This window comes from Podarcis liolepis (assembly GCF_965112155.1).
Source record: "Podarcis liolepis genome assembly, chromosome: 14".
NCBI lineage: Eukaryota > Metazoa > Chordata > Lepidosauria > Squamata > Lacertidae > Podarcis > Podarcis liolepis.
The window spans coordinates 42,928,730-42,953,407 of NC_139569.1; the positions used below are offsets into that span (position 1 = coordinate 42,928,730).

Sequence of the window (24,678 nt, forward strand, 5' to 3'; positions counted from 1 at the left end):
TTTCTGCCCCACCGTGAAGTACTTTCACATTATCCTGCAGCCTGAAATTGTCAACCTAGACAGGATTCCATTAAAATTGTCAGCTGGGCTGTTCCTTAAATGTACTGGATTGGCATCTTCTAGCACAGGTATGGGATCTAGTCTACAAGTTGTCTTTTTACACTCCGAGGACATGCATATGGAGATCAGACGGACCAGAGAAAAAGACATGGTTTCCCTTCCACTTTTAGAGTGGGGAAGACCCTTAAATGTTTTTTCCCCCATGCCCTCTCCTCTCTGCACTCATATGTTTCGAATTACCTAGGAAGCACAACTTTTCGATAATGAAAAGTCTGAGAAACAGAAGAGCCTGTGTGTGTGTGTGTGTGTGTGTGTGTGTGTGTGTGTGTTTGTGTGTGTGCGTGCGCGCATAAGCATGAGGTATGACAAAATATGATTACAAACAAGGTAAAGCATAGCAAGCGAATTCGAATCAATATTTGCTTTAAAACACTTCGTTTGTTCCCAGCTATTTCATGTAGGTACCTGATAAAATCCAACAGTTCTAAAGTTACAGAAAATCTGAGGAGTGCATCAGACTCTAGAAAGTAACTGATGGACCCAGAGAGCATCTCTGAAGAGCACAGCCCCTCCATCTCGACACACGTCTGGAAGCTTTCTATGCTCTGAGCTTCTACTGCAGCGAAGTGGCAACCAAGGCTTTCTGAAATCTACAATAAAACAGGAGGGGGGGGGAGAGCCAAGAGGTTTACAAGTATTTTAATATCACCACTGCCAAGATTTCTTTTAAAGGAAAAGCAGTGGTAAACTTAATAGAATCACAGAACTATAGAGTCAGAAGGGACCCAAAGGGTTATGTGATCCAACTTGTAGCTACTGCTCATGTTACCTTAAAATGTTCTGCGTGCTCAAATTCCAGATTCACAGCTTTAAGTACGCAAGTGCTTTTGTTGGCAAGAAATAAGAAGAGTAGGACAGAGTCATCTTTCCAGATTTTACAAGAGGACAAAACCAGTGTTTCGTTGCCGCAAAGCTCTACGATTTCCGAATGAGGGTGTTTGGCTGCTTCTTCTGGTAAGTAAGGCATCAAAGAGAGTTGCTGGGGGGCCGTAGCACTTGGAGAAGGCTGGAAAACTTCCATATTGCCATCCGCAAACAGAGAGGACAACGAAAGTCTGTGACCCAAAAGCTTCTCATTCAGTTCAGCTTCCGGCAGAGAATGAGACCTATCAAGTACCACCTTTGATTCAGAAGTTCCAGCGGAACTCAGTGAAGATTTCCTTAATCTTAGGTGTCCATTGTTTTGGAAGAGGTTCTTGTTCCTAGATATCCCATCAGGAAAAGGGCAGAGGGAAGGGCCATCAGCACTTTCGATACTGGATGATTCCTCACTATTTTGGGTTTTGCTTGTTTTTGACTTCCTTCTGAGCTTCTGAGCGGTGGAGTCTCGCTTGCCCATCTTAGTTTTAAAAGGACACAGAAAATGTATGTTAATTCAGAGAAGGGAGGGGAACACACAAATTTGGATACAGCCTACTGTTGACGGTAGTACATTGCAACTTTTTCAGACTCCAGAGCCACCTTTATTGCACAGGGTGAATAAGTTGCGTCTTAGGGCTTCAGATTATGAGGGGCTTCTAAATACACGCACTCCCCCCCCAAAAAAAAAAATTCAAGTTTTACATAATTGGTTAAAAAAAGTAAGTGGGAAAGGCTAAAACAAACTGAATTACACATTTTCACATATGCTAAGTAGGAAATCATAAAGTATTGCCATGTGAAGGTATTTCATATGCAAACTGTCTTATTGCAAAATATGCTTTAGACAGACTGTTAGTTGCTGCCTCGCCTATGGACCTGTATGAATGGAAATATAAAACTTTACTATTTCTATTGTCATTGTCCTTTCTGTTAGAATACACACCAGAGGTGGTGAAGACGTACTGCTACAGGGCCTCTTAAACCTAGCATAGCTCAGGGTCTCAGCATGTCTTAATTTGATCATATGTGTTTTTTCTCCTTTTTCTCTGTGCTCTCTCTTCTTCCACTCTGTTACTCCCCTCTCACTCCCCTTCTCTTTGGAACATTAAAAAAAATATATAGGTAGTGGTATCACCACCCACATTTTGATAGGGGCACAAGCCAGTTATGGGATCCCAGCCTATTAACTGAAAGACCAGTGTCTTACAGGAATAAGAAAATACAGTTGTACCTTTGTATCCTTTCAACTTCCAAAATGTTTGGGAACCAAAGCACGGCTTCTGATTGGCTGCAGGAAGCTCCTGCAGCCAATCGGAAGCTGTGGAAGCCCCGTTGAATGTTCGGTTTCCAAAAACAGTTCACAAACCGGAACACTCACTTCCGGGTTTGCAATGTTCGGGAGCCAGAACGTTTGAGAACTAAGCTGTTCAAAAATCAAGGTACGACTGTACAGGTGTTGCTTTCATAGTTTTGGAAGGATTTTCTGAGGACTCATGTCAGGGGAGGTCAAGCCAACTTACTCAGCAAAGGGGATGTTAACTCACATGCCGTTTAGGGTCACTGGTTGTGCTGAAGGCAACATGGCAATGCAATCTTACCCCTTTGGGATGCTAATCCTGCATATTAATATCCATGCTGTGGCTGTTAAACTGGTGGAGGATATAAAAAGCCACAGGGAAAAGGGAAACAGTAAGGCATGTATTTGGCTAATGTTTCTCTTCCGTGGAAAAAAGGGGGTTTCCAAACTGCAGAAGGCCAAGAGATGCAAATCATGGGACTTGCATGAACACACTTAGTGGGAGGGACTTTCAGGCATTCAGCCAGAATCCAAGCAGAATCTTTGGGGTACGCCCAGGGGGTTGCACAAACTCAACAGACTGCCTGGAATTTTTCTTATTGAACAGCTGGCTCCTGCAGCGGATTGCTACTTTCGCAACTCCCCTCAACTTCAAAATACTTTTGCAATGCAGGCCGGGGGACAGATTTCAAGAAGGAGAATGCACTATTGAACACACCAAAGAAAAATAATGGATCTTCCAAACTTGGACCCTGTTCACATGTCACAAAATGTGTAGTAAGCAGGGTGAGAGCTCAGAACACATGCTTGGAAGTTTGGGGACATATCCTTTAAAGGGTGGCCCAGCCCCTCCTATGAAACCGCAATTAGCTGCCATACCAGACTGATGCTGCTTTGAGACCCTAAGCCAACAAAGAGTGTTGACGCCAGTAGACGCTTCTCTTCCTCTCCCTCCAAAGGACCAGTCATTTCTTGCTCAGGCTGGAATGGAAAGTTGCCAACAATATGCTCTGCAAACGCACTGCCTTCCAGAACAGACTTGGCGTTGTCTTCTTTTTCTGCTTGGCTTTCCTTCTTGGGGAGGTAGCCTTCTTTCCCCCATAGTTTCTTCACTCCATCTAGCTTCAAACTGTTGGCCCTAAAGAATTTGCAATCCGGAAAAGTCAACACAGTGATCAGGAGGAGTCTCTCAAAGAGCTTCTGAAAAGTCAGTCTATTCCTGTAAAGTCTTTCAGAAACCCAATTTTCCTATGTTGAACAAGCTGAAGATGTAACCTAATCCAGGCTTTGCCAACCTGGTCCCTCCAGGTTTGTTTTTTTTTTTGGACTACAACTCCCATCATCCAGTGCTGGTTGGGGATGATGGGAGTTGTAGTCCAAAACATTTGGAAGGCACCAGGTTGGCAAAGCCTGCCCTAATTGGTTGCCCCTTGTGATATCTGTGGGTTGCAGCCAAAGTTAAACCTGCTCAGAGTAGAGCCATCAAAATAAATAGGCATGACTAACTTAGGTATATTAATTTCAGTGGTCCTACTCTGAGTAGAACTCAGTTGGGTACAACCCTGTATTTTCCCCACTGGGGTGAACAAGAATACAGTGGTACCTCGGGTTACATACACTTCAGGTTACAGACTCCGCTAACCCAGAAATAGTACCTCGGGTTAAGAACCATGCTTCAGGATGAGAACAGAAATCGTGCTCTGGCGGCGTGGCGGCAGCAGGAGGCCCCATTAGCTAAAGTGGTGCTTCAGGTTAAGAACAGTTTCAGGTTAAGAACGGACCTCCAGAACGAATTAAGTTCTTAACCCGAGGTACCACTGTAATGGCATGAGGAGAAGAGTCAGCTCTCAGCATGGCAGGTGCAATATAACTGAGAGCCCAACACAGCTACTTTTAAATAAAAAGTGTTGGGGAACCAAATCATAGACTTCCCATGAAGTTTGGATCTTACAGAACTAAAATTCTAAATGCAGCTTATAGTTCAGGTGTTAAACCCGGGACTTTATGCATTTCATTTCAATATTAAATAAAATGCAGATGTGATGTGAATTAATACAATCCAGCTAATGCAGTATGGGGGGGGGGGAGACGGAGGCCAACCTAGCAATGAATTATTGTTGGTGAAATGGCATTTTTGCTTACTAGGCCAGAAAGGCAATTGCTTTTTTCTGCAGAGCCAGCATTTCCCTATACAAATAGCAAGATAAGAACAGACAGGGAACTCAACTACATATTAAGTCGTTGCTGAAGCGATGAGAGATACTCACTCCTTCTGTCCAGTCTCAGCACTATTAACAGAGACGTCAGACCCCAGAGAAAGTCCAGTTGGAGATTGTCTGCCAGTAAAACCAGACGCTGAGAAGCTCTGGGAAAGTGATAGCCCATAAGGTTCAAAATTCAGAGCTGAAAAGATGGAAAATTACTCATCAAAACAGAAGACCAGATTTGAAATTATTAGAGAACAGCCTGCTTCTCCTGTAATCTGCGTCACTGATGATGATGTTCTGACAAGAATATTCCACATTCAGCATCTTAATATTAAATACCAGTAATTAGTGAAACCCTTGTGCTTTTCAGAAATACAGCACATTTTGAATTCAAGACAGAATCTATTCTGAAAAGAGGCCTACAAAAGCGACAGTTCTAAAATACCAGTTTTAACAAAAAGCATCTTTATTAAATAGATATGCATATCAAATATTGCAATAGACTATACAATATAATCAAGCTATTCTTCACATTTAAAACCACTTGACTAAACATTAAAGAGCAACAAGCATTTAATGGGGAAGGCAAACTCCAATAGCTGCTCATCATGGAGCAATTCATATAGCAATTCATGAAGTGGAGAGTGGCTTGGCCACTGTGAGAACAGGACTGGACAGACCACCGGAGTGATCCAGCAGGCTGTTCTTATGAGTGTCTGCATTTTGCAATATTTGAGGTCTGGTAAAAGCATGTTTCATTGCAGGATCATAGATTGGCTACTATGGAAATCACACAGCCAACACCGTAGGGCCCTGAAAAGCTTGAGACCAGCTTACTTGAAAGACCACCTATCCCTGCCTAGATCTGTAACTTAACATATTTGACAGAATCTCATCCCAATCCTAAAATGTTTTTTTTAATGATATTTATTGAGAATTTAAAATTACAGAAAGAGAAAGGAGAAAGGAAGAAAAAAGAAAAGGAAAAAAGTATACAAAAAAAGAGATTAAACAATATGTCAATAAAAACAAAGGTCAAAAAACAACAAAAAAAACACACAATACATCAGAATCAAAAAAACAAAAATAAACAAAAAATTTAAAAGCAAATCCAATATTCCCAAATCCTTATCTTTCATTAACTTGTTTCATCGACCTCCTCACACCTCCCTTTTTTGTATTCTAGTTATTAGTTATCTCAGCAAATCCTTTCCATCTTTCACAATGTTCTGTCATAAGATTACCTTAATCTATTTTAACCTTATCTTACCATAAAAAACCCTAAAGCTTAAAACTTAAATCTTGTTTATACCTAATTCTTTTTATTTATACATAATTCTTTTTAACATTTCTACTAAAGCCAAATAGTTTCATTCCAACATTTTTCTAATACTCATTAATTTTACAATGATTTTCTAAATAAATCCTAAAATGTTGACCATGCATGCTGATAATTGCAAAAGGGGGGGAAAAGGTGTGTGTTTTTCACTCCATAAGACGCACCTGATCATAAGACACACCTAGTTTTTAGAGGAGGAAAACAAGAAAAAAACTATTCTGAATGAAACAGTAGATGTATGATTTTTGTGGTTCATTCTGTGGCCACAGACGTGTGATTTGACGGTGAGTTTGGGGTAGCCCAATGCAAAAATCCTGAGAATCCATGTGGATCCGTGCTTTGTAACCACGTTTTTGTGCCCCACGAAACAGTGGATGTGTGATTTTTTTGGTGCAGGCTATAGCCATGGACAAGCTATGGGATCTGATGGTGAATTTGGGGTAACCCAACACAAAAATCCTGAGGATCCATGGGCTTTTTCCTCCCCCCTCCCCTGGCAGCCTCCTTTACCAGCAACCTTATCTCCCTCCCGATTGCTTGCTGATCAGCTGCTTCCTTTCAACACCCCCTTCCCTCTTTCAAAAAAAAAGAAAAAAGAGCATGATCTGCTTTTTTCTCCCCTGGGCAATTCGGCTCCAGGGACCACACATTCGCTCCATAAGACTCACAGACATTTTCCCTTACTTTTTAGGAAGAAAAAAGTGCATCTTATGGAGCGAAAAATACGGTACCTCCCCCCACACCCCAAAAAGGCATTGTCTCTCTGATGCATACTCATCATGGAACAAGGTGCAAAACCACTGGGGGAGTTTCCCCCCTAAACTTTCCGTGCAGTCACATTAAACATATGCTTGTCCTAGGACTATACTGGCTAGCATTTGCCGGCAAAGAAAACACGCAGTTACCTTTTTCCTGAGACAGCTTCTCCTCTTGTCTTTGGTGATGAGGTTTATATGGCGCTGCACCACGATCCAGTCCTTCTGCCACAAATCCATCTAAGAAAGATAAGGAAGCATCTACCTGCGATGAATTAGGGGGAAGAGGTCAAAAGGTGATGATTATTCAGTTATCAGCCTCTTAAGAAAATACCATCCCAACTTCTAAATTTGCTCTTAACTACTATAACAATTAAATACTCCAAGTGAGTGTTTTTTTTCACCTCAGCCTCACTGGTGCAGTTAAGAAATCAGAAGGGAGAAAATGGGGGTTACAGCTGTAAAAGATTAAGCATAAGAAAAGAATAAGGGGAAAATTTGATAAAATTAAGTTTTGTTAGGATTTGCTGAAATAACTTTTGAAATTGGGATGTAGAAAGGGGAGGTATGGGGAAGTCGATGAAGTAAGGTTTAAGGGAAAAAAGGACATGAAATTATACATGTTTGTTTGTGTGTTTGTTTGTTTATGTCTATCAAAACTTTGTAAAACCAATAAAAATTTTATGAAAAAAAAATAAGAAAAAAATAGAACAACCTAAAATTGAAAAGAAAAAAAATCAGAAGGGAGCAATCCTAGCATGTTGCCTGACATAAAAGCCGAACATTATCCATTAGCTTCTATTCAAAAAGGCTATGAGATCTTGCTACTCACAGTGGAAGTGAGATGCCTCTATATAGGTTCAAACTGTCTGTAATGGTTGCACAAGATTTAGAAACATGGTATTCTCCTCTCCACTGTGTTCTGAAGAAACATTCAGATCCCAAGGATGAAGCAACAACACACACAGAGATGCGATGTCATTAACTCACCACTACGTCCTTGCAACTAGCATCAACAGGGAACAGTTGCTTCATCAATTCTTTGTTTTCACAGAGATGCTTTAATTCAAAGGCATACTGCCTCATGCAGGTATCCAAGGAGGTACTGAATTCCATGATAAGCTTTTCAACAGTTTTTGAACAGGTGGTGTGAGAAGCTATTTTAGTGGCTGCAGCCACGATCCAGGCTTTGGTTTCAGGAGAGGCATTGTTCCTAAGTATCCTATGCAAACTTGCCAAGACAACTTCTGGATCCACGTTCTTCATAAGGTACGCATATTCCCCCAACACCTGTCGGAGGACAGTTATAAACACCATGATCAGCATATGAAGGCTATGAGCAATGAGGAAATGAAAATTCGCCTCCGTGTCTTGCAGAGGGAAATCTGAATTTCAGAACAAAAAACCCCCACAGAGTTTGCAGATAAATTAATAAGATGTGCAATAAGCCGACACCTGAGCTGAAACACAAACTTTTATCCTCAAAACTTTCTTAAGCAATCCAGAATGGCAGAAAGAAATTTTACTGGACCCAGAGGAGGAAACAAGCAGGTTTCAATATCAAAGTCCTAGGTCTGCAGAATTTAACACAGCTCAAAGTACATGACTGCAGTCCCACTGAGAACATTCAACAGCAAATATTTTCAAAACAAAGTTAAAAACAAGTCACAGTGTAGTTACAAAAGGCATAATGATTTCACACAATCCCTCTCTGAAGTCCTGCAGGGATGCTGCCAAGCCAGATGAACCAATGATCTGATTTGGTATAAGGCAACTTCTTGTTTCTTATTGGTCATACAAGCTGACCTCAGAAATGTAGTTGTCAACAGTAAAATCAGCTATGATCAAATGGGCACAAGACATAGGTCATGACATAATGTTTGATGATTGGGAACAGTTATGGAATACAGGTGTTAAGTTTACAGCTTGTAATGCATTGAGAGAGAATATAATGAAAATGATCTATAGGTGGTACATGACCCGTCAAACTTGCAAAAATTTATCATTTGCCCAGTAATAAATGTTGGAAATGTAATGAGACTGAAGGTACCTTCTATCACCTTTGGTGGACCTGCCCAAGGGTAAAGGCCTACTGGGAAATGATCTATAATGAAATTAAAAAAGTCCTTAAACGGACATTTTTGAAAAAACCAGAGGCCTTTCTCCTGGGCATGGTGGGCCAATTGGTGTCAAGGAAGGACAAAACATTTTTTATGTATGCTACCACAGCGGCAAGAATTCTTCTGGCAAAGTATTGGAAGACGCAGCAGCTACCCACTCTGGAAGAATGGCAAGCGAAGGTGATTGAGTACATGGGAATGGCAGAGATGACCGGCAGAATCCGTGACCAGGGGAGTGAGACGGTGGAAAAAGACTGGAAGAAATTTAAAAAATATCTTAAAGACTGTTGTAAGATTGACGATGGCTGAGATGTTATGGTCATAAGAAATAGAGATTTGCAGCTGTAAATCATAACTTTAAAGAATGTAAAATGAAAATGAGCGAATTAAGTGAACGAAGGGTTGCTGAGAAAGGGTTAACATAAGGATGCGGAAAAAGGGAGGTATGGGGAAGTCCGGGAAATAAGGTGTATGAAAATAAGTCTAAGCAATTATATATGTTTATTTGTTTGTATGTTTTGTATTGTTTTGTTTTATTATTTGTTTTATTATATGTTTGGAAAATTAATAAAAATTATTATTTAAAAAAAAAAAAACAGAAATGTAGTTGTCTAGTAAAAACAAGGCAATCTACTGAAAAACCACAGGTTGCCAACCATACTGAAAACTGATCATGGAACAGGTTACTAAAAATGTCACATTTTATTGGGTGGCATATGATTATTATAATTTATTTTTAAAAATAATAATTAAGCATGCAGCTGTCAAACACAGAAACACTTGTCCCTAGGTGTGAAAGAACCGTCTCAGCCCTTGAAAAATCATGATCTATGAAACAAAGGATATTAAAAAAATAGATTTGGGGGTTTTTCTCACAAACCTTCTTGTCCTTAAAAAAATAAAAACCACACAAATTTTAACCTTATCAGTGCAAAACAGAAGGATTTCCTTTTTTTTGGAAACTCAAGATTCTTAGAAAAGCATGAAGACCACTCCTCTAGCAAGGCAGCAGCCCTCTTAGTTTCAGTTTATCACTTTTCAGCCATGCTGGGAATTCGGCAATTTAATGCTGGAGGTGTGAGAAGCGGAAACACATGCTTAAGTCTCACAGTGAAATCAGTGGAATTGTGAAGCGCTTAACCTTGGCCCAATGATGCCCCCTGCCGACAGCTAAATAAAAGAACAGCATCCTGTCACTGTGTGAAACAAATGACCATTTACACACAGACAACCATGTCTCAACTTCCCTTAAAATATTATCACAACTCAAATTTCAATTGCCTATGCTGTACCTACAATTCCCATAAAGGTAAAGGGACCCCTGACCATTAGGTCCAGTCATGACCGACTCTGGGGTTGCGATGCTCATCTCGCTTTATTGGCCGAGGGAGCCGGCGTGCAGCTTCCGGGTCATGTGGCCAGCATGACTAAGTTGCTTCTGGCAAACCAGAGCAGCGCATGGAAACGCCGTTTACCTTCCCACCAGAGTGGTACCTACTTATCTACTTGCACTTTGAGGTGCTTTCGAACTGCTAGGTTGGCAGGAGCAGGGACCGAGCAACGGGAGCTCACCCTGTCGCGGGGATTTGAACCGCCGACCTTCTGATCAGCAAGTCCTAGGCTCTGTGGTTTAACCCACAGCGCCACCTGCGTCCCTACAGCGCCACCCGCGCCCCTACAATTCCCATATTTCCTTTCTAATCTGTGTCTTTTCTTACCCAACTCATTACTTGAAGGAATTTCTGTGGATAAACTGCATTTTCATCCTCTAGCAGCGCAAGATAGGACTGGACAGCATGAAGTCGCAGCTGGCTATCTTCCTTTGCATCTTCAAAACCTAGAAAGGACATCACAATATATTTCTCTTTCCCGATGTGTGTGTGCGTGTGTTTTCTCCATAAAAGACAAATGACACTACTCCCTGCTTCCGCTACTGAATTTTGTATATTATGCTCACCTTCAGCAAGGAGCTGCAAGAAGCTGTTTGGGATGTCAGGGTGCATTTTATCTCCTCCTACGGAAAATACTGCATTCATAGTCTGGATGAACCATTCATTGTCAGGAGCATATGTGTCAGGAAACATTAAGGAAAACTGAACTTCCACAACCATACAGCAATTCTCTGCAGTGTTTTCTTAAAGCTTACTAATGCACATTTAGGAGAAGCAATACACTCATGACATAACCATTCCAGATGCATTCAAAGGATATTTTTCAGCTAATTCTGCTATTTTGCCAACTATGTTGATGATGGTATACTCCTCCTTACTTTGAGTAAGGTAGTCAAGCATCTTCTGTACTATGACAGTGACATTCTGCCCGTTGGTGATTCTATACAGTAGTTCCAATGTCTGAAGAAAGAAAAACGTTAACCATGCCAATGTTTAGCTGTCCCCAAACAGAACAGCAGCATAATAAGCAACATGCTTCAGGGTTGTGAATATGACCAAAGCCATGCTCTGAATAAACAAGTACCATGCATCTTAACATTTACAGAGCTTTAAGAATGGGTTAACATGAACCATAAAGGAAATGCATAAGAACGAACGTTTTCTGCATGAACTCCCTCATAGAAACAACAGAAATGGTTCCTGTTAGAGCTGTGGTTGAGGAAGCACAGGGAAGTAAGCATACTGAAAACTGCATACGCATCAGCAAGGGAACTTCAGAAATCACGCTGCTGAGCCATTCACGTGGCGCTGTGGGTTAAACCACAGAGCCTAGGACTTGCCGATCAGAAGGTCGGTGGTTCGAATCCCCGCAACAGGGTGAGCTCCCCTTGCTCGGTCCCTGCTCCTGCCAATTTAGCAGTTCGAAAGCACGTCAAAGTGCAAGTAGATAAATAGGTACCACTTCACCGGTAAATGGCATTTCCGTGAGCTGCTCTGGTTTGCCAGAAGCGGCTTAGTCATGCTGGCCACAAGACCCGGAAGCTGTATGCCGGCTCCCTCGGCCAATAAAGCGAAATGAGCACCACAACCCCAGAGTCGGCCACAACTGGATCTAATGGTCAGGGGTCCCTTTACCTTTACAGTGGTACCTCTGGATGCGAACGGGATCCGCTCCGGAGCCCCGTTCACATCCAGAAGCGAATGCAACCTGCGCATGTGCGGGTTGCGATTTGTGATTCACTGCCTCTGCGCATGCACATGATGTCATTTTGACCATCTGTGCATGCGTGAGCGGCGAAACCCGGAAGTAACGCGCTCCGTTACGTCCAGGTTGCCGCAGCGTGCAACCCGAAAATACTTATCCCGAAGCTACTTCAACCCGAGGTATGACTGTACCTTTTTACACAAGTTTGCAACTGCATGTGCTTGTGTCCACACAACACACATGGAATACAGTGGTACCTTGGTTTACAACCATAATCCGTTCCGGAGGTCCATTTGTAAACCAAAACAGGTTGTAACCCAAGGTGCGCTTTCGCCATTGGGGTCTCCAAAAAAAATTGGTTCGTAGTAATAAAAAAATGGGTTGTAATCCAAAAAAATGGTTGCAAACCGGGACACGCACTTCCAGGTTTGACGTGTTTGTAATCCAAAACATATGCAAATCAAGACATATGCAAATCAAGACATATGCAAATCAAGGTACCACTGGATTGGACTGCAGGCGACAACCTCACCTAGAAATCTGCATGCACTCTGCTTCACAAGGGTTTTTTTCTTTTCAGCTAGAAACCCAATCTATACTAACAATTTTATTTCATTTTTATTTTGCATTCATGGATTGGCTACTCCTAATGGAAAGAACAGACCAGCACACTCCCAGATACAAAAGTAGTCATTAGTTCCAGATGGGTATCTTGCTATGCTGCCACTAGTTCAGTCTAAAGGTAACATTTTTCATTTCGCTCAATATCTTTATGTCAGAGGTTAAAGAGGAATGATAACTTCTTTCAAAACCATCTAATATGCACATTATATCCCGCACAAACACGGGAAGCTGTCATTCTTACAGTAAATATCACAAATCCCCACAATGGGGGAGCAATATTAAGAGAATACCAATTTGCAATTTATTACTAAAGATTGTGCTTGTTAAAATTCCACTTACCTCTCTTTTAATAATGGGATCAGGGTGATCCAAGCACTCAATTATTGTCATTTGGTGCTGCAGTGCTAGGGCAGGATCCTGCTGGACAACATATGTTAGGGCCTTTAATCCTAGAAAGAAAAGTTACTGCAAAGAATGCAAGCTGAAAACACAGGCATTCGGCATCAAACGCACAGGGTTGTGACAATCGGGAGAACTTACCCAAATATTTCAAATTAATTTTAGGCGACAAGACAAATTTTCCAATGCATTTGGCGGCCTTCTCAAGTAGATCAGATTTAGGGTAAATTGTGTAAATTGTCTGGACACATTCAAACAAGATTGCTGCAGGAAAATCAATGATAAAGAAAATGATAGTTTCTGTAAAAACAAATAGGCACACCAATATTGAACAAGTCCCATTAGTTTATAGAGACATCAGAGCTTTGGTGCTGTGGCCTTTGTTGAAAGCACTCGTCTGAGCATGTGGACTTTTATATTTCTAGCACTCCATGTTCCATTTCTCCTGGATGCATTTGAAGGATAGGCTAGGCTGCTTCAGGAATGCATTTCTTACATTCTGAAACACCCTTAGTTACCTTCCGATCTATGTATGGCTTTAAAGGACCACATTAATCCATGTGTTAAGACCTTCTGAGGTTCTTCTCTGAGTTCCCCTGCTTGCCAATGCTCAGCAGTGATAATCACCCAGAAAGTCTGCTTACGGAATGATCTCTCAGGTATTCTCATGTCTTTTGATGGCAAGCCTAGAATTTCATCTCTTGTCACCACTATCCGCCTTAGTTCCCCAGACTCGCTTCCTGCAAAGGTTAGTTCAGGCACTGAAATCTGCCCTGTATCCTTTGTTTAGAAAATGTGCTGCAACCTACCATACGTAATGTTATGGTTTATCTCCGCTCTCCTTAAAGATTCATCCAGAACATCATACATTAATTCGCTGGTCCTGTTACAAAGAGAGAAGGTACAATGGTTTTTAACACAAAATCAGGCTCACGATCTCAGTCCTAAGTAACTTTTCATGTAGTCCAACAACCCCTTATGATCGTTTTAAGGGGGCTCCTTCATATCATTACTGGAGCAGCGGAAAAGAATGAGCCGCGTCAACAGTTGAGGAACAGGTGGCAAACCCTGCCCCTTGCAAAACTTATTGCTTTATTTTTTGTTTCACGGGAGTACGGTAACAAAGTGAGAGAGACCAACGTGAACTGTTGAAAAGTTCAAGCCAAGAAGAGAAACTCTACCTTTGATCATCTTTTCCAAGCAGCCCCAATATTCTTAGAAGCTGGATTTGTAACCAAGGTGCTGGCACACTGTGATAATTGAAGTCTACAGGGAGTTTTCCTCCCACTACCTGCTTTAGAATAGCGACAAAGCTGCCAGTCAAGTCTTTGTATCCAGAAGAGTTTTCCTAGACAAAGAGACAAAACACAGAGAGACCTTATAGAAACAGAAACAAAAGCTATGTTTCACTTACTCATTTGTCTCTCCTTGCCTTTTCATGCAAATGTTTTCTCCCCCGATTTTAAAAATCAAAATAAAATACACCCAAGAAGCACAAAAATGTGCAAAAGCAACTCATTACGCACATCAAAAGGTCCTAGGTTCAATTCCAGCATCTCCTGCTAGGGTTGGGAGAGACCCTAGCCAAAACGCTGGAGAGCTGCTGCAAGTCAGTGCAAGAGATACTGAATGAGATGGGCCAATGGTCTGACTCAGTAGAAGGCAGCTTTTCGTATAATAATATGTCAGAGGTGCACAAACACTGGCCTGAGCGGACAGAAATGCTGCATTGCTGATGCACAGTTAAGATTTCTATTCTCTTGGTCACTTCACTGAAGGCATAAGCCCAGGACATATTGTGCAGTGTCCAGCATTCTAAGTCTGCTAGCAAAATACCTTGCACATTGATGAGTTGTAATGATGTCCACAAGTGGAATCCAAGTCAACATTTGCACTAGTGCAGGGGTGGTAAACCTCTGGCCAGGAGATCAGTCTTGGCTCATCAAGATGCCCTATTTGGCCAGTAATGCCATTTCTCCCAAACCACATCCACTTGCCCATCAGGCTGGTGGGAGGACAGAGTTTAATACTGCATTGGCTCCACACCGTCCCCAACAGGGAACAGGATTTAATCCCCATTCATGAGCTGAATGGTGAGAGTGCAAAAGCACTCTGAAACAGCTCAAAGCTTCTCCTTTAAGCAGGCAAGTGGGCGAGAGGACCAAGGATCCCCGCCCCACACCCGACTTGAATAAATGCAGAGCGACTTCAAATAATTACTTAGTACTTTTTGCAAAGTTCTTTAAAACAGCCCCAATGCTGCTGTTCCAGCCGCCAGAGGCTCAAACAGGAGTGGTGGAGGAGCTGCCTGAAAACCCTTTGCAAAAAGCTTTTTGAAACTGCTGCACCTCTTTTCCTTTAAACATCCATGTTCAAAGTAGGGGGACAGGTGTTTCAAAGAGCAATTTTGCAAAGGGCTTAAGGCCATTGACCCTGTAGAGGCTGAAACATGAGCAAAGGAGACTGTCAGAAAGCGCTTTGCAAACAGCAAAGAAGGATTTGAAGCGGCTGCATGTTCCCAGCTGGCTGCCAGGCACTTGGGAATCCTGTGCAAGGGATTTTAAGAGGCAGGCGGGGGTCATCCATGTGTCAATCATGTGACATCATGTAACTGGAAGGTAGGCTGTCCCGTCCATCTGTAAAATTTGGCCCACAAGGCTGATCCTGTGCCAAATGCAGCTAAAAAGCTTTCCCACCCCTGTGCTAGCGAAAACGTGTCGCATGGCACATTGTGGGGTCTCTTGCACAATAAAATTAGCAGCAGCTGTGTGTGCAAAGAAATTCCACTGGTGCAAAACAATTTCCCAGTGGAACAAGTGTGCTGCTAGGTGTTTTTCAATGCAGCACATGGTTACTCAGTGCTGTTGCTGTTTAAGATCCCCACCTTCACCATTTGGAGATAGATGTGCAGCGAAGCAGCCATAACTCCCACATCCCTGTCGCAAAGTGCCTTCCGGAACTTGTCGTGGATGTGCTGGACTTGGTTGGGAGCAATAAGGTAGAACTTGTACAAAGCTTGGACTGCTTTTCTTCTGATAATTTCCCTAGAAGAGACAAATCAGTGCACCTTATTGGCAGCCAACTATACTGTTGTTTCATCCAGATATACCTTAAGATCCATGCTTATATCACAGTTCTGGAATTGAACTCAGGCTCCCTAGAATTTTGTAAGCAAAGACATACTTTGAATGCTGAAGCTTATCTTCTATTAGTGGAAGGACAGCTGGAATCATTTCCCGCGGAAAGATTTGGCTTGCCACAGTCAGAGCCATACACACTTCCAGGAGGTTAGTACTCTGCAAATCCTGTCAAGACACATGAAAACAAAGCCGTTAATTTCCCCCTCATTTTAAGATCTCTCATAATGCACAGTGGTACCTCTAGTTACGAACTTAATTCATTCCGAAGGTCTGTTCTTAACCTGAAACTGTTCTTAACTAGAGGCGTGCTTTCACTAATGGGGCCTCTTGCTGCCACTGCGCCGCCGACACACAATTTCCATTCTCATCCTGGGGAAAAGTTCTCAACTCGAGGTAACTCTTCTAGGTTAGCGGAGTTTGTAACCTGAAGCATTTGTAACCTGAGGCGTTTGTCACTCGAGGTACCACTGTACTTTCAAAACAAATGAACACAAACAAACAGAAGCTGTTTACAATTTTTACTTCCATAAGCAACACTCTGTTAGGCCTCAAATTTGCCAGGTTTGAATCCAAGCTACAGCTTCACACTACAAAAGGTGGGGAGAGGCTTTTCTGCTTTGGGTATAGGACGGTGAACCAACCATGAGCCAATATTATGGCTCCTGCGTGGGGCGATTAGCCTTTTTTGACTCACACTTCCTCTTTAGCAACCCATGTGACCACCTCCTTTTGCGGCTATTTAGAGGGCATGTCCAGGACCTGAGTAAGGGACGCAGGTGGCGCTGTGGGTTAAACCACAGAGCCTAGGACTTGCCGATCAGAAGGTTGGCAGTTCGAATCCCCACAACGGGGTGAGCTCCCATTGCTCAGTCCCTGCTCCCGCCAAACTAGCAGTTCGAAAGCACACCAGTGCAAGTAGATAAACAGGTACCGCTCTGGCGGGAAGGTAAACGGCATTTCCGTGCGCTGCTCTGGTTCGCCAGAAGCGGCTTAGTCATGCTGGCCACATGACCCGGAAGCTGTACGCCGGCTCCCTCGGCCAGTAAAGCGAGATGAGCGCCGCAACCCCAGTCGGTCACGACTGGACCTAATGGTTAGGGGTCCCTTTACCTTTACCAGGACCTGAAGGGGTACAGGATTTGGAAAGTCTGCTCCTCCTCCAGCCAACTCACATCCCTGGTCCAGGCCTCTGTCCCATCTTGGCTGTTGTGCCATTACACCTGCACATCCCATAAGGCACGGTGCAAACAGGATACTGCACTACACTGGCCTGATTCAGCAGACCTGTCTGACGTCGTGTCGGTATTATCTCATGTGGCAATGGCATTGGGGCAGGGGGCGTTGCTCTATATCCCATAGCCTCTCAGCAAGTGGATCAAGAATAGGATTGTTCCCTGGAACTGCAATTTCAAGTGGAAGATCAGTGTGGCTAGGAAGGGGAACCACCACTGACAACAGGGGACAACACCGTCACATCTCCTCCTGAGAGGTCTCAACCATCAAGTCTGCTGCCTGGGGGAAGAACTGTGTGGCAAGAGCTGCCCTGTCCTCTTGGCCTGGACACTGTCACCTGCCCTCCTCTTGAACTTGGGGGACGGCGGAGAAGAGTGCTTCCAACAAGAGACCACTCTTTATCAAGACAAAACCACCACTAAAGTCAGCGGAAAGCTGCTGCTCTTCCAGACAGCCAGAATCCCCATTGACAAAACTATGTAACTTTGTGAAAACTGTTACTTGATGAGCTTGCTTTTACCTCCTCCGGCCCAATTCCTTTTTCCTTGCATGCCGTGTCTTTTTAGATTACGAGCTAGAGCAAGGACTGTCTCAGAACTGGTTTTTGTAAGCCACTCCCAGTCATTTTGGCTGAAGGGTGGGGCGTTAATAAACGTCTTAAATGAATAATTACTAAACCTTTCTCTTTTTGGATTTTATTTTTTTTTTGCAACAACAACAAAAAAGTCCCACAGCACTAGTTTGATTGTCACTGGGCTTAGAACAGATTTTTTTGAATGGGGAGGGGTTGCAGGAACCAACACAAAGATTCTGTGTCTCAATAGTGGCATTGTACGCAAAAGAAAAGTCCCATAGACCCAAAAAATCTACCTGAAGATTTTATTGATTTTCGGATATAACAGATTGAAGAAAGGAGTTTATTAATAAATACATCATATGAGGGTTTTGAATTAAAGTTTTTCTTTTTTTAAAGGAGAACAACTCAGGCCTGAGGTCAGTGTGATGTTTACCTCCAAACTTCCCACAAAACTGTTACCTTCACAACTGTATTCACAAGCAGAAGCAGCAGTTCATGGTTTTCATGAAGAAATAGAGAAACTGCCAGATAACCTAAAAGAAAAGAAAGATTAACCTATATCAGGTGTTCCAACTTATTTGTCTTCCATTTCTGTCATGCTCTGACTTGCAAGCTCAAAGCAGCTTATGGTTTTCCCAAAACACAAAATGCTTCTGTTTTGGAAAATCTAAATAACAAACTGTCTGAGAAACAAAAAGGCAAAAATTATTTTTTTTAAAAAAATATTATTATACTATTCAATAATGAAAACAACTACTATTAAATATGATTATCATTATTATTCTTTATGCCTCAGCCACACTGGGTGGCTTCCAACACATATAAAAATATAATAAAACATCAAACATTTTAAAATTCCTGATACAAGGCTGCCTTCAAATGTCTTCTAAAAGTTGCATAGTTATTTATTGGCTTGACATCTGATGGGAGGGTGTTCCACAGGGCGGGCGCCACTGCCAAGCAGGCCCTCTGCCTGGTTCCCTGTAACTTCACCTCTCGCAGTGAGGGAACTGCCAGGCGGCCCTGAGAGCTGGACCTCAGTGTCCGGGCTGAACAATGAGGGTGGAGACACTCCTTCAAGTATACAGGGCCAAGGCCAAGATAAATATTAGTTATTTTAATATTAATATTTAATATTTAATATTAGTTTGCCTTTCTGGAATCTCCCAACAGTATGCCACAAGGGTAGCTACTGGAGAGTAACAGTGAAAAGCAAAACCTAGTCCGTTGGCGCAGTGTTTCCCAAACTTGGTCTCCAGCTGTTGTTGGACTACAACTCCCATCATCCCTAGCTAGCAGGACCAGTGGTCAGGAATGAGGGGAATTGTAGTCCAAAAATAGCTGGAGACTCAAGTTTGGGAAACACTGCATTACAGCAAAGGAAGTTTGCGGATTTGCAAGCTTGGTTTCAGCATTTTATACTATCATAAAACTGACTACTTAAAGTTTGGCCCGCGGGGATGTGGGGGGAGGTGCCTGCTTCTCCAGCTAGCGGGACAAGATTTATAGGCCAAGGAGTGGTTAATGTTTCTCTGCAGGAAGAAACTACCCATAAATAGGTGGTGGTGCTCCACCCTCTGTTTAAGAAGCCTTCACTGAATCTGGAGGTACTGCCTAGTGCTTAAGATCTACCAAGTTGGGCTCCATCATCCATAATTAAATCATGGGTAAGTAAAGGCAAAGGGACATCTGACCATTAGGTCCAGTCGTGGCCGACTCTAGGATTGCGGCGCTCATTTAGCTTTATTGGCCGAGGGAGCCGGCGTACAGCTTCTGGGTCATGTGGCCAGCATGACTAAACCGCTTATGGTGAGCCAGAGCAACACACGAAAACGCCGTTTACCTTCCCACCAGAGTGGTACCTATTTATCTACTTGCACTTGGACGTGCTTTCGAACTGCTAGGTTGGCAGGAGCAGGGACCGAGCAACGGGAGCTCACCCCGTTGCGGGGATTCGAACCGCCGACCTTCTGATCGGCAAGTCCTAGGCTCTGTGGTTTAACCCACAGCGCCACCCGCATCCCGCAAATCATGGGTAGTAAAGGACTTATTATGGACCAACCTGCTCAGTTCCTGCTTTCCAGTGAAACTGCCACAGTCCTAAGACAACCAGAGCTATACATAAGTTTTGTTGAGCAGCATACTGTCACGTGATGCTTTGGAATACGTACCGACCCTTTTCTCAAAAAGGTTTCCTTGTTGTGCCAACTTGATGGCATGGATGTATCCGAAAGAGGCCTCATAGCCCAGCATCTCACAATAGATCAGCCTCACCATGCATTCCTTCATCAATTTCTGAAATGCAAGAAGCAAATCACAAACTGAAATAAGTGGGCTTCTCAAATGCTAGTTCTACAAAGAGCATCAACACTAACAATGCTAATGAATTCCAGCAAACAATTAGCAAGCTGTATACAACACCAACAAATAAAAGAAGAAGCAATTATTTGCTACTATCTGAATGTGGCACGGGAGCTATTACCCAAAGATGGCAAAGACTAAGGACCACTTCTGGTATCTTCTTCTTAAAATCATGGGAGCACTTTCACTATTCAATCCTGCTCTGGTTAAGGCTGCGATTCCGTTAAGCTCCCCCCCCCTCCCCATTTTCAAGCTTTTCTTTAACATTACAGTCATTACATTGAGTGCAATCCTATTCTGAAGATTCATCAATTGGAGAGCTATAGGATTCAAGAGAGGTCCCACTGCACCACTATAATAAATAGCTTAGGGTAGGTCTAACTAGAGTCATACCTCTGGTTACAGACGCTTCAGGTTGCGTTTTTTCGGGTTACGGACGCGTCAAAACCCGGAAGTACCAGAACGGGTTACAGTGGTACCTCAGGTTACATACGCTTCAGGTTACATACACTTCAGGTTACATATACATCAGGTTACAGACTCCGCTAACTCAGAAATATTACCTCGGGTTAAGAACTTTGCTTCAGGATGAGAACAGAAATTGTGCTCCAGCGGCGCGGCGGCAGCAGGAGGCCCCATTAGCTAAAGTGATGCTTCAGGTTAAGAACAGTTTCAGGTTAAGAACGGACCTCCGGAACGAATTAAGTACTTAACCCGAGGTAACACTGTACTTCCAGGTTTCGGCGGTCATGCATGCGCAGAAGCGCCGAATCACAACCCGTGCGTGTGCACACGCGGCGCTGCAGGTTGCGAACGTGTTTCCCGCATGGATCACGTTCAGAACCCGAGCGTCCACTGTAGATCTCATCCTAAATCTCTGGTCCTAAACTCTGATCCTAAACCTCTGATGCCTTGCGGGAGAAGTAAAGTCTAAGGAGTAAGTCCTACACAAATTTGGAGTGTAGTCCCTAAGGTGGGTGGATGGAGCCTTTCAGCAACTCCTGCAGCCAAGCTGGAGCCATATTGCTTTGCTTTCCATCAGCAAAGCCAAGAAGAGGGCCCAGGGCCTCCATGCAGGCTGCCCAGGCTTGCGCCCCGTGGAAGTCACTTTGGTGCAGCAGTTTGACTTCACTCCTGGAGGTACACTCCATTGTCTCTCAAGAAAGACGGATGGCAGCAACAACAGGTGTGAAGAACCATTGGCCCTCCAGATATTGCTGAATTTTTAACTCCTTGCCAGGCGCAAACCACCAGAGTCTATTGTCATAGATGATGGCAGCTGCAATCCAGCAACATCGAGACGGCCAAAGGTTCCCCAACCCTGCTCTAGTGGAATAGCTCATGGAACATACCGTATTTTTTGCTCTATAAGACTCACTTTTTCCCTCCTAAAAAGTAAGGGGAAATGTGTGTGCGTCTTATGGAGCGAATGCAGGCTGCGCAGCTATCCCAGAAGCCAGAACAGCAAGAGGGATCGCTCCTTTTGCTGCGCAGCAATCCCTCTTGCTGTTCTGGCTTCTGGGATTCAGAATATTTTTTTTCTTGTTTTCCTCCTCCCAAAACTAGGTGCGTCTTGTGGTCTGGTGCGTCTTATAGAGCGAAAAATACGGTATATGCCAGTAGCAAAAATTGTCCAAACGCTAGGAGAGGCAGAATTGGCATTTCTCTTTTACAACTTACCAGTGTTGTAGTGGGTGCAGAAACTGTTGCTTTTAAATTATTTAATTCCTGTTGGATTAGTTTTTCTTCCTCCTAGTAAAGAAAAAATTTAAAGCATTTTGTAAATACTTATTACTTTACTAGACATAAAACTATAATACAAAAGGCACTTTGTCACATATGTCAGTCAAAAAATATTCCTGTTTTCTTGACATCTAAACATCAATAGTCTATACAATTACATTAGACTTCCGCATTCAATTGGGTCTGTTTTTTAAGCACACCATCTAGATGTCAAAAAGTTGTTCACAATGCAACACAATATTTCATTTTTAAAAAAATCATAATACTCTTATTGCATATTTGTTGATGCACCCTACCATAATGTCCTTAACAATTTCCTGCTGTCAATGGGAAGTTAAACACATGCCTAGATCCAGTGGTTTTTTCCTTAAAAAATGTTTAGGGGTACTCTCATTTTCCTATTCATATTGAAATACTGCCCCTCAATGAGGCCAAAATTAGGTTCACCAAATGTTTATGGGTATGCGTACCCCTGCGTCCCCCCAGAAAAAAGCACTGCTTAAATCTCTCGCTGAAATCAAGGCACATGAAAGAATGCCTAACTTTGCCTGAATCACGGCTAAACTTCGAAGAACCAAACTTTTTAAATAACCAGTTTTGACAGTATGAAATGCTGAAACAGAGCATCCTGGTCACGTTTGCAAATTTGTAATGTTCATTCCAATCTTGTTAGGTTTTTTTAAGATACTTGCTTTTCTGGGAGCTATCTAACAGGTCATATTCTTCCTTCTTAGGCCCCAAACCTGTAACCCTCCCAGGAACTTAAGTGCCCCACATATGATCAACAGGGCGAGTTGCCCTTGCTGCTCTGATAAACTAGGGATTCCCTTTTTGGATTCCTCCTAACCTAGAATCATATTCTCCATCTGCACACACCCTGGGTACCTCCCCCTACCTTCAATTTTGTTTTTTGTTTTTTGGTCTCAAATTCTTTATTTTGTGCCAGTCAGGGGCAGAAAGAAGCACTCCCTAAAAACAAAAAAATTACCACCCCACTACTGATAACAGCGGATAAGATGTGCTTGTTTTACTGCACTAAACTCTCTTTCTAATCCACAAAACCTAATTCAACCGTTCCCCACCTCAAAAGTTGCAAGCATCTTATTTTTGTAAAAAAATCCCCAAGATTGGCAAATTACTCCATAAACTTCCACAATATGATATGTAAACGATAATAAAATAATCTGTTTGACATCCTATACACCCTTTTAAAATGTGGCTCTTTTCTGGGTGGGGGTCTGTTATTGGGTTGTTTTCATTCTGATTATATACGCTGCGATCTTTCCCTGAGACCTCCGGGTATAGAGAGGTATATCAACTCAATAAATAATAATAAATGAATGACTAAAAATTAAAAAGCCACTTAAAACACCACGCTATTGCCACACAAACGCTGCCAGAACCAAGCTGTTTCGTATATACAAACTCCGAGGACGCTGCTGAAGGAGGCTCGCCCTCGGCCGCGCCGTGAGGCGAGGAGCACCGTGGGGCACTCTGTGCATGCCCAGAGGCACTCTCGCCGCACCCTACCCACCCCCCAGATTTCCTCCGCGCTGACAAGGGACCCGAGCCCGGCTGCGGGTGGAAGCCGAGCAAAGGCCTCGCCTCCTCGGAAGCAAAGCGCCGCCGGTTTCCAAGGAGGCAAACCAGGCCCCGTAGCCCCAACCCCCGCGTACATGTTTGGAGGCGAGCGCGGTGATGCTCCGGATGAGGCCGCCCAGGCGAGAGGTGGCCGAGCTCCGGACGGGTCCCCCGCCGCCGCCGCCGCCGCCCAGCCCAGCCCCCGGCTCCTGCTGCCCCAGCAAGCCGGGCAAGGCGCTCAGCGTCCGCTCCACCACGTCGCTCATGCCCGGGCCGGCGCCACGGCTGCCCGGGGCCGCTGTCGCAGCCCGGAAGAGGAGGCCCCGAGCCTGACGCCCCGGCCCAGGGAGAAGAGACGCCGGCCTGCCAGCCGCCGCTGCCGCCGCCGCCTCAGCGCGCACTTCCGGGCCGCCTCGGTCGGCGGAGAAGGCCGCTCGCCGCCCCCGGGAGGGCTTCCTCTCGAGGAAGGCGCCGGGCAGGGAGGCGGAGGCCGGGCTGCGATCTAGAGGGAGAGCCAGGCGCTGCGGGGAGAAGTTTTTTTTATTTTTTTATTTTTATTCTTACATTATTATTATTTATTAGGTTTTTTTCCCCCCATCCCGAAAACGAAACTCAGAGCGGCTTGCAAAAACCGGGCGTTAAAGAGGATAGAACAGCCTAAAACACATAAGTGCTATTTTTATTTTTAGCTTTTATTTTTATTTTTATTATTAATTAGGTTTTTCCCCATCCCAAAAATGAAACTCAGAGCAGCTTACAAAAACCAGGCATTAAGAAGGAGGATAGAACAGCCTAAAACACATAAGTGCTATTTTTATTTTTATCTATTATTATTACAGTATTATTATTATTATTATTTATTAGATTTCTCCACCACCACCCCGAAAAGGAAACTCAGAGCAGCTTACAAAAACCGGGCATTAAAGAGGAGGATAGAGCAGCCTAAAACACATAAGTGCTATTTTTATTTTTATCTATTATTATTACAGTATTATTATTATTATTATTTATTAGATTTCCCCACCACCACCCCGAAAATGAAACTCAGAGCGGCTTACAAAAACCGGGCATTAAAGAGGATAGAGCAGCCTAAAACACATAGGTGCTATTTTTATTTTTATCTAATATTATTATTATTATTATTATTAATTAATTATTAGGTTTTTCCCCATCCCAAAAATGAAACTCAGAGCAACTTACAAAAACCGGGCATTAAGGAGAAGAA

General features: G+C 43.3%; 1 protein-coding gene across 6 annotated transcripts in view; it reads right to left on the minus strand.

Annotated features, from left to right (window-relative positions):
• AP4E1 (adaptor related protein complex 4 subunit epsilon 1) overlaps positions 1-23,998 on the minus strand; it is a 29,549-nt gene extending 5,551 nt beyond the window's left edge. The window contains exons 1-19 of one of the 6 annotated variants that reach the window (XR_014519178.1): positions 23,549-23,876; positions 21,810-21,881; positions 19,940-20,063; positions 18,228-18,301; positions 16,002-16,123; positions 15,703-15,862; positions 14,000-14,166; positions 13,628-13,701; positions 12,960-13,082; positions 12,759-12,868; positions 10,911-11,050; positions 10,657-10,769; positions 10,418-10,536; positions 7,570-7,869; positions 6,730-6,844; positions 4,546-4,681; positions 3,158-3,416; positions 890-1,459; positions 526-710 (exon numbers count right to left, since the gene is read on the minus strand). Coding sequence is in view for 4 of the 6 variants with exons in the window: in XM_083475610.1 (XP_083331736.1) it covers positions 526-710; positions 890-1,459; positions 3,158-3,416; positions 4,546-4,681; positions 6,730-6,844; positions 7,570-7,869; positions 10,418-10,536; positions 10,657-10,769; positions 10,911-11,050; positions 12,759-12,868; positions 12,960-13,082; positions 13,628-13,701; positions 14,000-14,166; positions 15,703-15,862; positions 16,002-16,123; positions 18,228-18,301; positions 19,940-20,063; positions 21,810-21,881; positions 23,549-23,719 (3,134 nt within the window). In the remaining 2 variants the exon portion in view is untranslated. Of the gene's footprint in view, positions 1-525; positions 711-889; positions 1,460-3,157; positions 3,417-4,545; positions 4,682-6,729; positions 6,845-7,565; positions 7,870-10,417; positions 10,537-10,656; positions 10,770-10,906; positions 11,051-12,758; positions 12,869-12,959; positions 13,083-13,627; positions 13,702-13,999; positions 14,167-15,702; positions 15,863-16,001; positions 16,124-18,201; positions 18,302-19,939; positions 20,064-21,809; positions 21,882-23,548 lie in introns of all 6 variants that reach the window. The other 5 variants (XR_014519179.1, XM_083475610.1, XM_083475611.1 and 2 more) reach the window with 5 other exon arrangements.
• Between the last annotated feature and the right edge of the window lie 680 nt (positions 23,999-24,678).